At 39.4% G+C, this 11,215-nt stretch overlaps 1 protein-coding gene across 2 annotated transcripts; it reads right to left on the bottom strand.

The window, feature by feature from the left end:
• Positions 1 to 3,704: 3,704 nt before the first annotated feature.
• LOC106612146 (C4b-binding protein alpha chain) lies at positions 3,705 to 10,507 on the bottom strand. Of its 2 annotated transcripts, XM_082956068.1 has the most exons (8): positions 10,282 to 10,507; positions 9,971 to 10,150; positions 7,496 to 7,595; positions 6,664 to 6,737; positions 6,324 to 6,506; positions 5,857 to 6,036; positions 4,575 to 4,649; positions 3,705 to 4,027 (listed from the first exon to the last, which is right to left on the bottom strand). In XM_082956068.1, exons 1-8 carry the CDS (start codon positions 10,361 to 10,363, stop codon positions 3,960 to 3,962), a joined length of 942 nt encoding a protein of 313 aa, XP_082812194.1. In that variant the 5' UTR covers positions 10,364 to 10,507; the 3' UTR covers positions 3,705 to 3,959. The 2 variants fall into 2 exon arrangements, with proteins under 2 accessions (XP_082812194.1, XP_014068539.1); XM_014213064.3 differs by lacking the exons at positions 3,705 to 4,027; positions 4,575 to 4,649 and adding an exon at positions 4,660 to 4,887.
• Positions 10,508 to 11,215: the final 708 nt, after the last annotated feature.

Raw genomic sequence — 11,215 nt, forward strand, 5'->3', positions numbered from 1 at the left:
GCTGGCCACACAGAGTAGGGTAATGAGGGCAGGTATGAATCTCTCTGGTTGCACTTGGACCAGTTCTTCAAGTACGTTGAACCCAAGCAATGGCCTCTCCAGTGGTAGACTACTCACTAGGAAAGGGACGTTGACAGGCTGGGGTCATCATTCCCAGGTAAGTTGACTGTTATGGCAACCCAAACGTCGAAAGGGATGAGGTCTCCATTTACTGCATACACCTCCAGCTCGTCATCACCGTTACTGATTTCAATGAGTGGTATGATATCAAGATCAGGTAGGTATTTGTCTTTCCAAACACAATCTATCATGCTGACTTGAGCTCCTGTGTCAAGCAAAGCACTCACTACTAGGCCATTCAAGTTACATTGGGTCAGGGCTTTTCTCCCTATGAGTCTCACAATGTGTTCATTTTTAGCAGCTGGTGGGTCTGGTGAGGCTAAAGTGGAGGTCTTTCTCGGCCTACGCCTCTGTTGTATGCTGTCTACTTCTGGCTTGATACAGGGAGGAGTATTGGCATTACTACATGGCTCTGTATTAAGCTCAGTTCTTTGGACAGTATTAGCCTGGGATGGTTGTTGGGGCTCCAGTTTCCATGGCACTTTGGGTTTCTTTAGACAACCCATGGCCCTGTGACCTTCCTCACCGCAAAATAATCAATGACTACAATTAGTAAGACCCTGTTCGACACATTTTGAACAGCCATAAGGTTTCTCTCTTCTAGGCTGCATTGTTTTACTCGTGGAATATCGGCACATATGATCTGATTGCCGTTGCGGTATTGACTGTTTCATTGAATCGATTATGCTGGTGAGTGCATCTATTTTGGTTGACAATTGTTGTATGGTGTCAATCTTGTTTTTACTCCCAGATGCCTCTGGATTGGCACTGGAGTCTGGTACTGCGTCTACTCCTAACTGTGCGCTGTTTGCATGTGACGTGTGTTGACGAGGCATGGGGCCTAGCCTTCGTTGTCTCTCACTTTCCTCTCTCGTTATTCTCATCACGTCTCAATATCGTCTCGTCACTGACATCGTCACCTGAGAGTAGGGGTTTTAGTTCTCGGGGAATGTCAGTGTATTTACTCCAAAGCCCCTAGTGCACAGTGTGTAGGAAAACATCTTGAACAGTGGCTGCACTGTATTTTATGCCTGCATCAGGTAATTTAGATGAGAACAGGATTGGTTGTTTTAGCCCTATCACACGGTAGAGGAATTGTTGTGGTGTCTCTTGCTCATCTTGTCTAGCGCACATTAGCTCCTGGAATAGTTCAGTAGTGTTCTTTTCACTTAAGTGAACCTGGAGGAACACCTTGAGCTCTGCTACTGTTATTTCCTCTTTATTCATCAACATGTCTTTGAAATGTCCTTCTTTTATTATTCTGAGCACGCCTCTGACCATTTCTGAATCACTGAAGTCTTCTTTGACTCCTTCCCTCTATCTGCTTACACACTGTTGTAGGTGATGTCTGATGTGTAGTCACCAATTTGAGCCCCCTGTATTTTTAATTCCCTACAGTGGAGTTAGGAGAGGTCTCTTAAGGAGATCCCCTTGACGTGTTTTGGGTGTGTCGTCAGCCCAGACTGCAGGCTTCTGCATGGCGTGTCACTGTATTGTGTTGTAGAGGGCTGTGAGGTAGGTACGGTAACATGTTGGAGAGGTTTCTTGCTAAGCTCCTCCTTACTTGCGAGCACTCTATGTAAATCAGTATTTTGGTGTCATTTTGACTCAAGTAATGAGTTACTGTACATAAAGGCGCAGATGTACTCAACCTTCATGATCACCCTCTTCGAGCTCTGACTGGTGTTTGTCTTGCACTTGACCCACGGTATTGGCAATTTGAAAAAGTTCCTTTGCTGACAGGCTTCCTCCCACTGTCCGACATTGTAACGTCTTCCTTTTCCTCACGAATGGTCAACACAGTCCAGAACCAAGAATCAGTCTCTGAATCAGTCTGTCCGCGACATGGATTTCAGCCGCAGCTCCGTCTTAGTCCCAGATGTTATCTATCACTGGATCAGCTCCCGACCAGCAGGTGGCACCGATCCCGGACGAGCCCCCCAAAATCTGCTACAGGTCCCAGTTTTGAGACTGGTACAGCAGGTAATAGATCCTGTAACACAGGATAAATGATGAAACAGGAGAACATCTCTTTCAAAGGTTCTCTCAATTATTTTATTCAACATCTCTCAAGTGCAAATCGTCTTTTTCTGTCTTTTCATTGTATTTCAATGTTTTAATTTGTTTTCTTTAAAGTGTATTTAATAATCTGTCTCATAAATCCCTGACGTATTAGTTCATACAAATATCAAACATACATCAATTTACATATCAAAAATATTAAAAACGTTTGACCCAAGTTAAACAATTTAAGGCAATGCTACCAAATACTAATTGAGTGTATGTAAACTTCTGACCCACTGGGAATGTGATGAAAGAAATAAAAGCTGAAATAAATCATTCTCTGTACTAGTATTCTGACATTTCACATTCTTAAAATAAAGTGTTGATCCTAACTGACCTAAAACAGGGAATTTTTACTAGGATTAAATGTCAGGAATTGTGAAAAACTGAGTTTAAATGTATTTGGCTAAGGTGTATGTAAACTTCCGACTTCAACTGTACCTATAAAGTGGTAGAATCTGGCCATGTACCTATAAAGTGGTAGAATCTGGCCATGTACCTATAAACTGGTAGAATCTGGCCATGTACCTATAAACTGGTAGAATCTGGCCATGTATCTATAAACTGGGAGAATCTGGTTATGTATCTATAAACTGGGAGAATCTGGTTATGTACCTAGAAATTGGCATACTCTGGACATGTACCTATAAACTGGTAGAATAGAACAACATGACTTGGGAATCTATGTTGTGAATTTCAGCCAGGAATTCCATGTCACATGAATGGAAACCCCAGCCAGCCTGGCCCATAGACAAGGGGTGCATCCCAAAGTAACCTGCTGTCCAACATTTCCATGTGCAGTCTGTAAGTGTGCATCCCAAATGGCACCCTGTTCCCTATATACAGTACTGTGCTACTGTTAATCAGAGCCATATGGACCCTGGTCAAAAGTAGTGCACTATAAAGGGAATATGGTGTCATTGGGGATGTAGCCTATGTCAGCAGTGGTTGGTTCAGTTCCTTCATATGAAAGCAGAAGATGCCACAATGTTGTAAGCTTTTTCTGGCAGACTCACTATGCAACTATCAATAGGCTCAAAACAAACAAGAAAAATGTTCTGGAATGACTGTGAACGAAACCATGTACCTACCTAGGATTGATGGAAATTCTGCCCCCACACACACACACACACACACACACACACACACACACACACACACACACACACACACACACACACACACACACACACACACACACACACACACACACACACACACACAGAGGGGTTAGACACATGCACACTCTCACGCTCTCTCACACACAAATACCACTCAAGAGTATCACAGCTCAAGTTGATATACATATATTATGTGGGTATGTAAAGCTCAAGTGAATACTTTGCTGACCTCTAGTGGTGGAGAGGGAGAAAAGTGTCTGGCTACAGATGTATGGAATGATACCAGAAGTCAAGCTACTTTTTAGATGACATTTATTGTTACTAGATGTCGACCGATTATGATTTTTCAACGCCGATACCGATACCGATTATTGGAGGACCAAAAACAGCCGATACCAATTAAATTGGCCAATTTTTTTATTTTTTTATTTATAATAATGACACTTACAACAATACTGAATGAACACTTATTTTAACTTAATATAATACATCAATAAAATCAATTTAGCCTCAAATAAATAATGAAACATGTTCAATTCGGTCGACCTCTAATTGTTACTACTGTAAAAGCTACATGTGTAAAGGTTCATTTTGATGTCCTGAATGTCCTTCCGAAGGTGATGAATTTCATCATTTTTTTGTCTAAATCTGTCATTACCTCGTCCAGGGGAGCTTGAGTTCTACCTTCGGGATTGTGTTGGAAACCCAGTTTAAAACTTTGTCTGAAAAAAGGACAAATTATGAAATTGCGGGATGTAAAAAGTTGGATTGACACCATAAAAAGTACACCTCAATAGAATGAAAAACAAAACAATACAAAACAATAGAATAAGCTGAATGAACCACCCTATAACCACAATATAACTGCAGGCTACAAAGAAATAACCTACAGAGAATACCTACAGTGATAACCTACAGAGAATACCTACAGTGATAACCTACAGTGATAACCTACAGTGAATACCTACAGTGATAACCTACAGAGAATACCTACAGTGATAACCTACAGTGATAACCTACAGAGAATACCTACAGTGATAACCTACAGTGAATACCTACAGTGATAATCTACAGAGAATACCTACAGTGATAACCTACAGTGATAACCTACAGAGAATACCTACAGTGATAACCTACAGTGATAACCTACAGAGAATACATACAGTGATAACCTACAGAGAAAACTTACAAAGCGTGATGCAGAACACATGAAAACAGTTGTGCATACAGCTATGCAAATAATTACTTATAAACCACACAATGACTTACTGAGTCCACCTTTGACTTCATTTTTAATCTTGGAAAATAAACTATTTTCAGCTTCAGGGTTGCTGTCTTCCGACACTATAATGCAAACATAAGTTGTCATAGAAATTAGTTTTTCAGATGTTTGTCGGGTGTCTTGCTGTAACAGCAGAGCAGACAGCATCTCCTCCAACCATGTCTTGGAACAGGTAACTAGTTCAAGGTCCTGTACTCTCTGCTTCATTGTAAGACGATGCTAATTCTGAATTAATATCCACCATTCTTGAAAGAATGATATGATATGAAACCATTAGGTCATACAGCCATTGAAAAAATGCTGAAACATAAACACAAGAAGATAATCTTAATGAAATAGGGTTACAATTATGTGATAGTGTTCTAATAACTAAGACAAGAGGTTATGTTATAATGTTCTAATGCCTAGGACAAGACCATTCTGTCATAGTGTTCTAATAACTAGGACAAGTCCATCATGTCATAGTGTTCAAATAACTAAGACAAGTCCATTATGCGATAGTGTTCTAATAACTAAGACAAGTCCATTATGTGATAGTGTTCTAATAACTAAGACAAGTCCATTATGTGATAGTGTTCTAATAACTAAGACAAGTCCATTATGCGATAGTGTTCTAATAACTAAGACAAGTCCATTATGCGATAGTGTTCTAATAACTAAGACAAGTCCATTATGTCATAGTGTTCTAATAACTAAGACAAGTCCATTATGTCATAGTGTTCTAATAACTAAGACAAGTCCATTATGTCATAGTGTTCTAATAACTAAGACAAGTCCATCATGTCATAGTGGACAAGACCATTATGTCATAGTGTTCTAATAACTAAGACAAGACCATTATGTCATAGTGTTCTAATAACTAAGACAAGTCCATTATGTCATAGTGTTCTAATAACTAAGACAAGTCCATTATGTCACAGTGTTCTAATAACTAAGACAAGTCCATTATGCGATAGTGTTCTAATAACTAAGACAAGTCCATTATGCGATAGTGTTCTAATAACTAAGACAAGTCCATTATGTCATAGTGTTCTAATAACTAAGACAAAACCATTATGTGATAGTGTTCTAATAACTAAGACAAGACCATTATTACCATTAGCTAAGACAAGGACTTATGTGATAGTTTTCTAAGACAAGGACATATGATTTAAAATAAACAATCTACATGGATCACAATACTTGTTTCATAATAAAACATTTATCTATGAACAAATCCAAGTTAGACAAGACAGACCTATTGAATCATGTGTGCACAATGCATCTTACCTTTGCATGTTGGGTATGATGCTGACCAGCGGCTGTCTATTTCACAGGTAAGACCTGATTCACCTTCCATTTCATATCCTTTTTCACATTCATATCTGACGAAAGACTTGTATTTGTATGGAGGTATATGTCCCTCTACGCGGAAAGCTTTATCGATTTTAGGTGTTGGACAAGTTATGTCTAGGATACAAGAAATAGAACCAACAACATCACCATGTGTAACATATCCAATTAATGTTTTACCTACAATTAAATGTAGGTCTTTGATGATGAACCAATAGGAATATACCAATTAATCAACCAATCAGCCAATTAAAAAATCTATCATGCAATCAATCAATAACTCAATTGATCAGTCACTGAATTGATCAATCAATCAATTGGTCAATCTGTGATTTTTTAAAAGCATAATGGCATAGTTTATTATTTATTCAGTAACACCTTCTATGTTATGTTCTGAAACATACCGATACATTTAGGTGGATATGGCTCAAACTGTCCTGTTTCAGAGCAGTGTAAGAACCTGGGTCCATCCAGAGTCAGTTGCCTGTCACACTGATACTCCACCAACTCTCTGTAGGCATACGACTCTTCAGCTCTGTTCAACAGACTTCCATTGGCAACAACAGGAGGTGCTCCACACCTCACCACTGCAACATCAAAAATACATGAATAAATAAATAATGGTGTGTTCACATTCATTTTTTTTAATCAATCAGTTATTGAGTGTGTGTGTGTGTGTGTGTGTGTGTGTGTGTGTGTGTGTGTGTGTGTGTGTGTGTGTGTGTGTGTGTGTGTGAGTCTGACCTTCACAGATAGCGAGTCTGCCAGACCACCCTGATGCCATGCAATTCCGTACTTTGGAACCCACAATGTAATGTCTGAAAAACAAGGACAGAATATTCAACTCAAATAGAAAACAGAACACTAAAAAAGGTTATACAGTAGCTAACCACTTCCTTCAAATATGGCGCCTATTATTGAACAGAAATGTAAATTAAGAGTTCTATATAGAACATTTAGTGGTGCCGTATAAGAAGCAAGTCTTTTTTTTACAATAAGGGTTCATTGGGGTTCTAAATATAATCTTTAGCTGTGCTATAATATGATGCAACAAATCTAGTGGAGAGAAGGTCCTGTCCTGTGAGTGTAGGACAACTCTACTAGTACATCTACTGGAGAGAAGGTCCTGTCCTGTGAGTGTAGGACAACTCTACTAGTACATATACTGGAGAGAAGGTCCTGTCCTGTGAGTGTAGGACAACTCTACTAGTACATCTACTGGAGAGAAGGTCCTGTCCTGTGAGTGTAGGACAACTCTACTAGTACATCTACTGGAGAGAAGGTCCTGTCCTGTGAGTGTAGGACAACTCTACTAGTACATCTACTGGAGAGAAGGTCCTGTCCTGTGAGTGTAGGACAACTCTACTAGTACATCTACTGGAGAGAAGGTCCTGTCCTGTGAGTGTAGGACAACTCTACTAGTACATCTACTGGAGAGAAGGTCCTGTCCTGTGAGTGTAGGACAACTCTACTAGTACATATACTGGAGAGAAGGTCCTGTCCTGTGAGTGTAGGACAACTCTACTAGTACATATACTGGAGAGAAGGTCCTGTCCTGTGAGTGTGTACTACTGACCCTTTGTCACACTGGGCTGTTACTCTGGCTCCAAACTCCACCCCCTCTGTGAGGTCATACCTGCCATTCATCACTTCTCCAGGGGAGCCACAGGATCTCCCTGGACAGACATGATAACACGATAACAGAATCATAAGTTTAGATTGATAAAATTATAAATTATAACAAATACATAACTCAGCTCATCCGGTAGTTATGGTTAGAGATTGGCATGCATTATAAAGATTCTCATAGACAATGTGTTTAATGTAAAGTAAATTAAGATATTCTCATAGACAATGTGTTTAATGTAAAGTACATTAAGAGATTCTCACAGACTATATGTTTAATGTAAAGTATATTAAGATATACTCATAGACTATGTGTTTAATGTAAAGTACATTGCAATATTCTCATAGTCAATGTGTTAATTATAAAGTACATTAGGAGATTCTCATAGACCAGTGGTCAACAACCTTTTCTGAGTCAAAATGCAATATACAGCTCAGATTTGTTTTAAACATTACTTAAAAAACATAGGCATATGAAACATGAACCAATTAAAAATAGTTATTTATCAATAAGGTTTGTGCAGTAGGCGATTGGCCCAATACATTATCATTGCATATTGACCAAGAAGGAGAGTGATGTGCATCAGATGACCTGCCCTCCACAATCACCCGACCTCAACCCAATTGAGATGATTTGGGACGAGTTTAACCGCAGAGTTGAGGAAAAACAGCCAACAAGTGTTCAGCATATGTGGGAATTCCTTCAAGACTGTTGGAAAAGCATTCCTCATGAAGCTGGTTGAGAGAAGGCCAAGAGTGTGCAAAGCTGTCATCAAGGCAATGGTGGCTACTTTAAAGAATCTCAAATATAAAATATATTTTGATTTGTTTATGTCTCGTCCTGACCAGTAAAGAGGTTATTTGTTATTGTAGTTTGGTCAGGATGTGGCAGGGGGTGTTTGTTTTATGTGTTTCGGGTTTTTTTTGGTTAATGTTCTATGTTAGTATATTTCTATGTTCGTTCTAGTTTTTCTATTTCTATGTTTAGTTTATTGGGTTGACCTTCAATTGGTGGCAGCTGTTCCTCGTTGCCTCTAATTGAAGGTCCTATTTAGTAGGGGTGTTTTTCCATGGGTTTTTGTGGGTAGTTGTTTCGTATGTAAGTTGTGTGCCTTACAGGACTGTTTTTCGTCGTTGTTTTTGTTTAAGTGTTTATTTTGGTTTTCTTCATAATAAAGAAGATGAGTGTTCACATTCCTGCTGGGCTTTGGTCCCATCCTTATGACGAACGTGACAGTTTAACACGTTTTTGGTTACTACATGATTCCATATGTGTTATTTCATAGTTGTGATGTCTTCACTATTATTCTACCATGTAGAAAATAGTGAAAATAAAGAAAAACCATTGAATGAGTAGGTGTGTCCAAACTTTTGACTGGTACTGCATATATATATATTTATTTATATATGTTTTACTGGACTGATGGCCTGTATCTGATGGTCAGTCTGAGTGAAGGGAGGTAGCAGCGACGAGCCTGCCTCTCACCCGACTCACCGCCCCTTCACTCTCCCGAACTCCGCTGAGAAAAAGGGACCCAGTCTTCCAGCTGATTGCGAAACTCAAGTTGCACTGCATTATTTCTGCCTCATTCACCAATTCATGTTACTTCTATGACCAGAGAAAGCGAAATATTCCACGATATTAAAAAAGACACTTGCCGCTAATAACAACAACGTAAGCTTATCATTCATTGCAGCTGCAATGCTTTTAAAGAGTTTTTACAGTGCTGAATAGCAACTGCAATATGAACTTACTCATAAGAACAGCAGCTCTTTGCTGTATTCATTGACTCTCTCTGTTGTAATGATTTAAAGATTTTTAAATCTCACAGTATCAACTTTGCTGTGCGTTTAGTGCTTATTTTGACAGTCTGGCTCGAAGAACTGTGCAGACACGGTAATCTGAGCTATCTGATTGGCCAGCGGTTGGCCTATAGGTGCACTTGATTGGCTCGCTGGGTCTGCCAGGTAGCTGGATATCCACCTTCAGACACATGACATTGTTTAAATGGAAACACTTTGCCTTCCTGGCGCTAAGGCTGCTGAATGAAGTGCAGCTACCGACAAAAATAGGCACACAAGGCTTTGTCGTTGGGTTTTTACAGAAATGTTTGGTGATCGACTAGGAATGCCTTGGAGATTAACCAGTCGATCGCTATCGAACGGTTGGTGACCACTGTCATAGGCAATGTGTTAAATCTAACGTACATTAGGAGATTCTCATAGACAGTGTGTTAAATATAAAGTACATTACAAGATTCTCATAGACAATGTGGAAAGTGACAATAGTCACATCCAGTCATGTACATTTTACAGCTCCGTTTACACAGGCAGCCTAATGACAAATCAGGTCAGGTATTTTAGGCTGCCTGTGTAAACGCAGCCTTCGTGTCACATAGAATGAATAGTCATGTAAATTACATACTCCGGCAGGTAGATGTCACATTTTTCCAGGTTTCACCGAGACAGGTGGTGGTCATCGCAAATCCGACATAACCAACGTCACACTTGAAAACGACGTTCGACCCCGCCGGGAAAGTCTCTTGGGTAATGTAGTCTCCTGACAGGCTCATGTGGCTCCCTCCTTTGGGCTTGGAACATTGCGCTGAATGGGACAAGAAAATTTGTTGGTCAATATTTGTATGTTTTTAAAATTACGACCTTTTAGTCAAAGAAACATAAACATTCTATTGCACAGCAAGAACATGACTGGCAAAATATGGAAAGTGACTTTACCTTGAATAGTTTCAACCTCAAACGTAAGGTAAACGAGCAATGTTTTTAAAAGAAAAAAACATGCATCCCTGCAGATCTGCATACCGGTAATACCTTATTTTCCTATAGATGTGTGGAAATACCTTATTTTCCTATAGATGTGTGGAAATACCTTATTTTCCTATAGAGATGTGGAAATACCTTATTTTCCTATATATGTGTGGTAATACCTTCTTCTCCTGAGTGAAACCAACCTGAAACAGTGAGATACTGAAGCACTGTATATATATAGTTGTTTTGTCCTCTCACTGGCCATGACTCAATATGACAAACACAACTGAGAACAACAAACAAACCCACATACATACATGCACACACACACACACACACACACACACACACACACACACACACACACACACACACACACACACACACACACACACATTATTTGCTGAGAGCTAACCCCCACTCTGTGCCAGTAAAGATCAAGTGAATAGTTTGTTGACCTCTAGTGGATGAGAGGGAGAAGAGCATCTGTCCATACATAAAGTAGAGGTAGAGATCTTTGGCTGAGAATGAGACAGTAGATGACAGTGTTGCATTAGAGAGAGACTTGAGATTTGCACCATCATGAACTTCTCCGATCCCCTACACTCTGACCACATGTTGTGATGTAAAATGTATATTTTATTCTGGAGGTGCCCAACAAATGGGCCATTTTCACAACATTTTTAATCCATGGGTGGAAGCATGTAGACCTATAGCCTTCTGTTAGCTAGTAATGTTCTAATTTACTTGGTGAACATATTGCTACACAGGTTGCAGACTATTAAATTACCCTGATATTATCGTCAACACGACCTGCTGATTGATAGAACATCTGTCCGTTGAACAAATAACTGATGTTACAACCATTCAGACAACGATGAATTAAAACAAGGTGATTAAATAC

Source organism: Salmo salar, chromosome 09 (assembly GCF_965601325.2).
Source record: "Salmo salar chromosome 09, fSalSal1, whole genome shotgun sequence".
Taxonomy (NCBI): domain Eukaryota; kingdom Metazoa; phylum Chordata; class Actinopteri; order Salmoniformes; family Salmonidae; genus Salmo; species Salmo salar.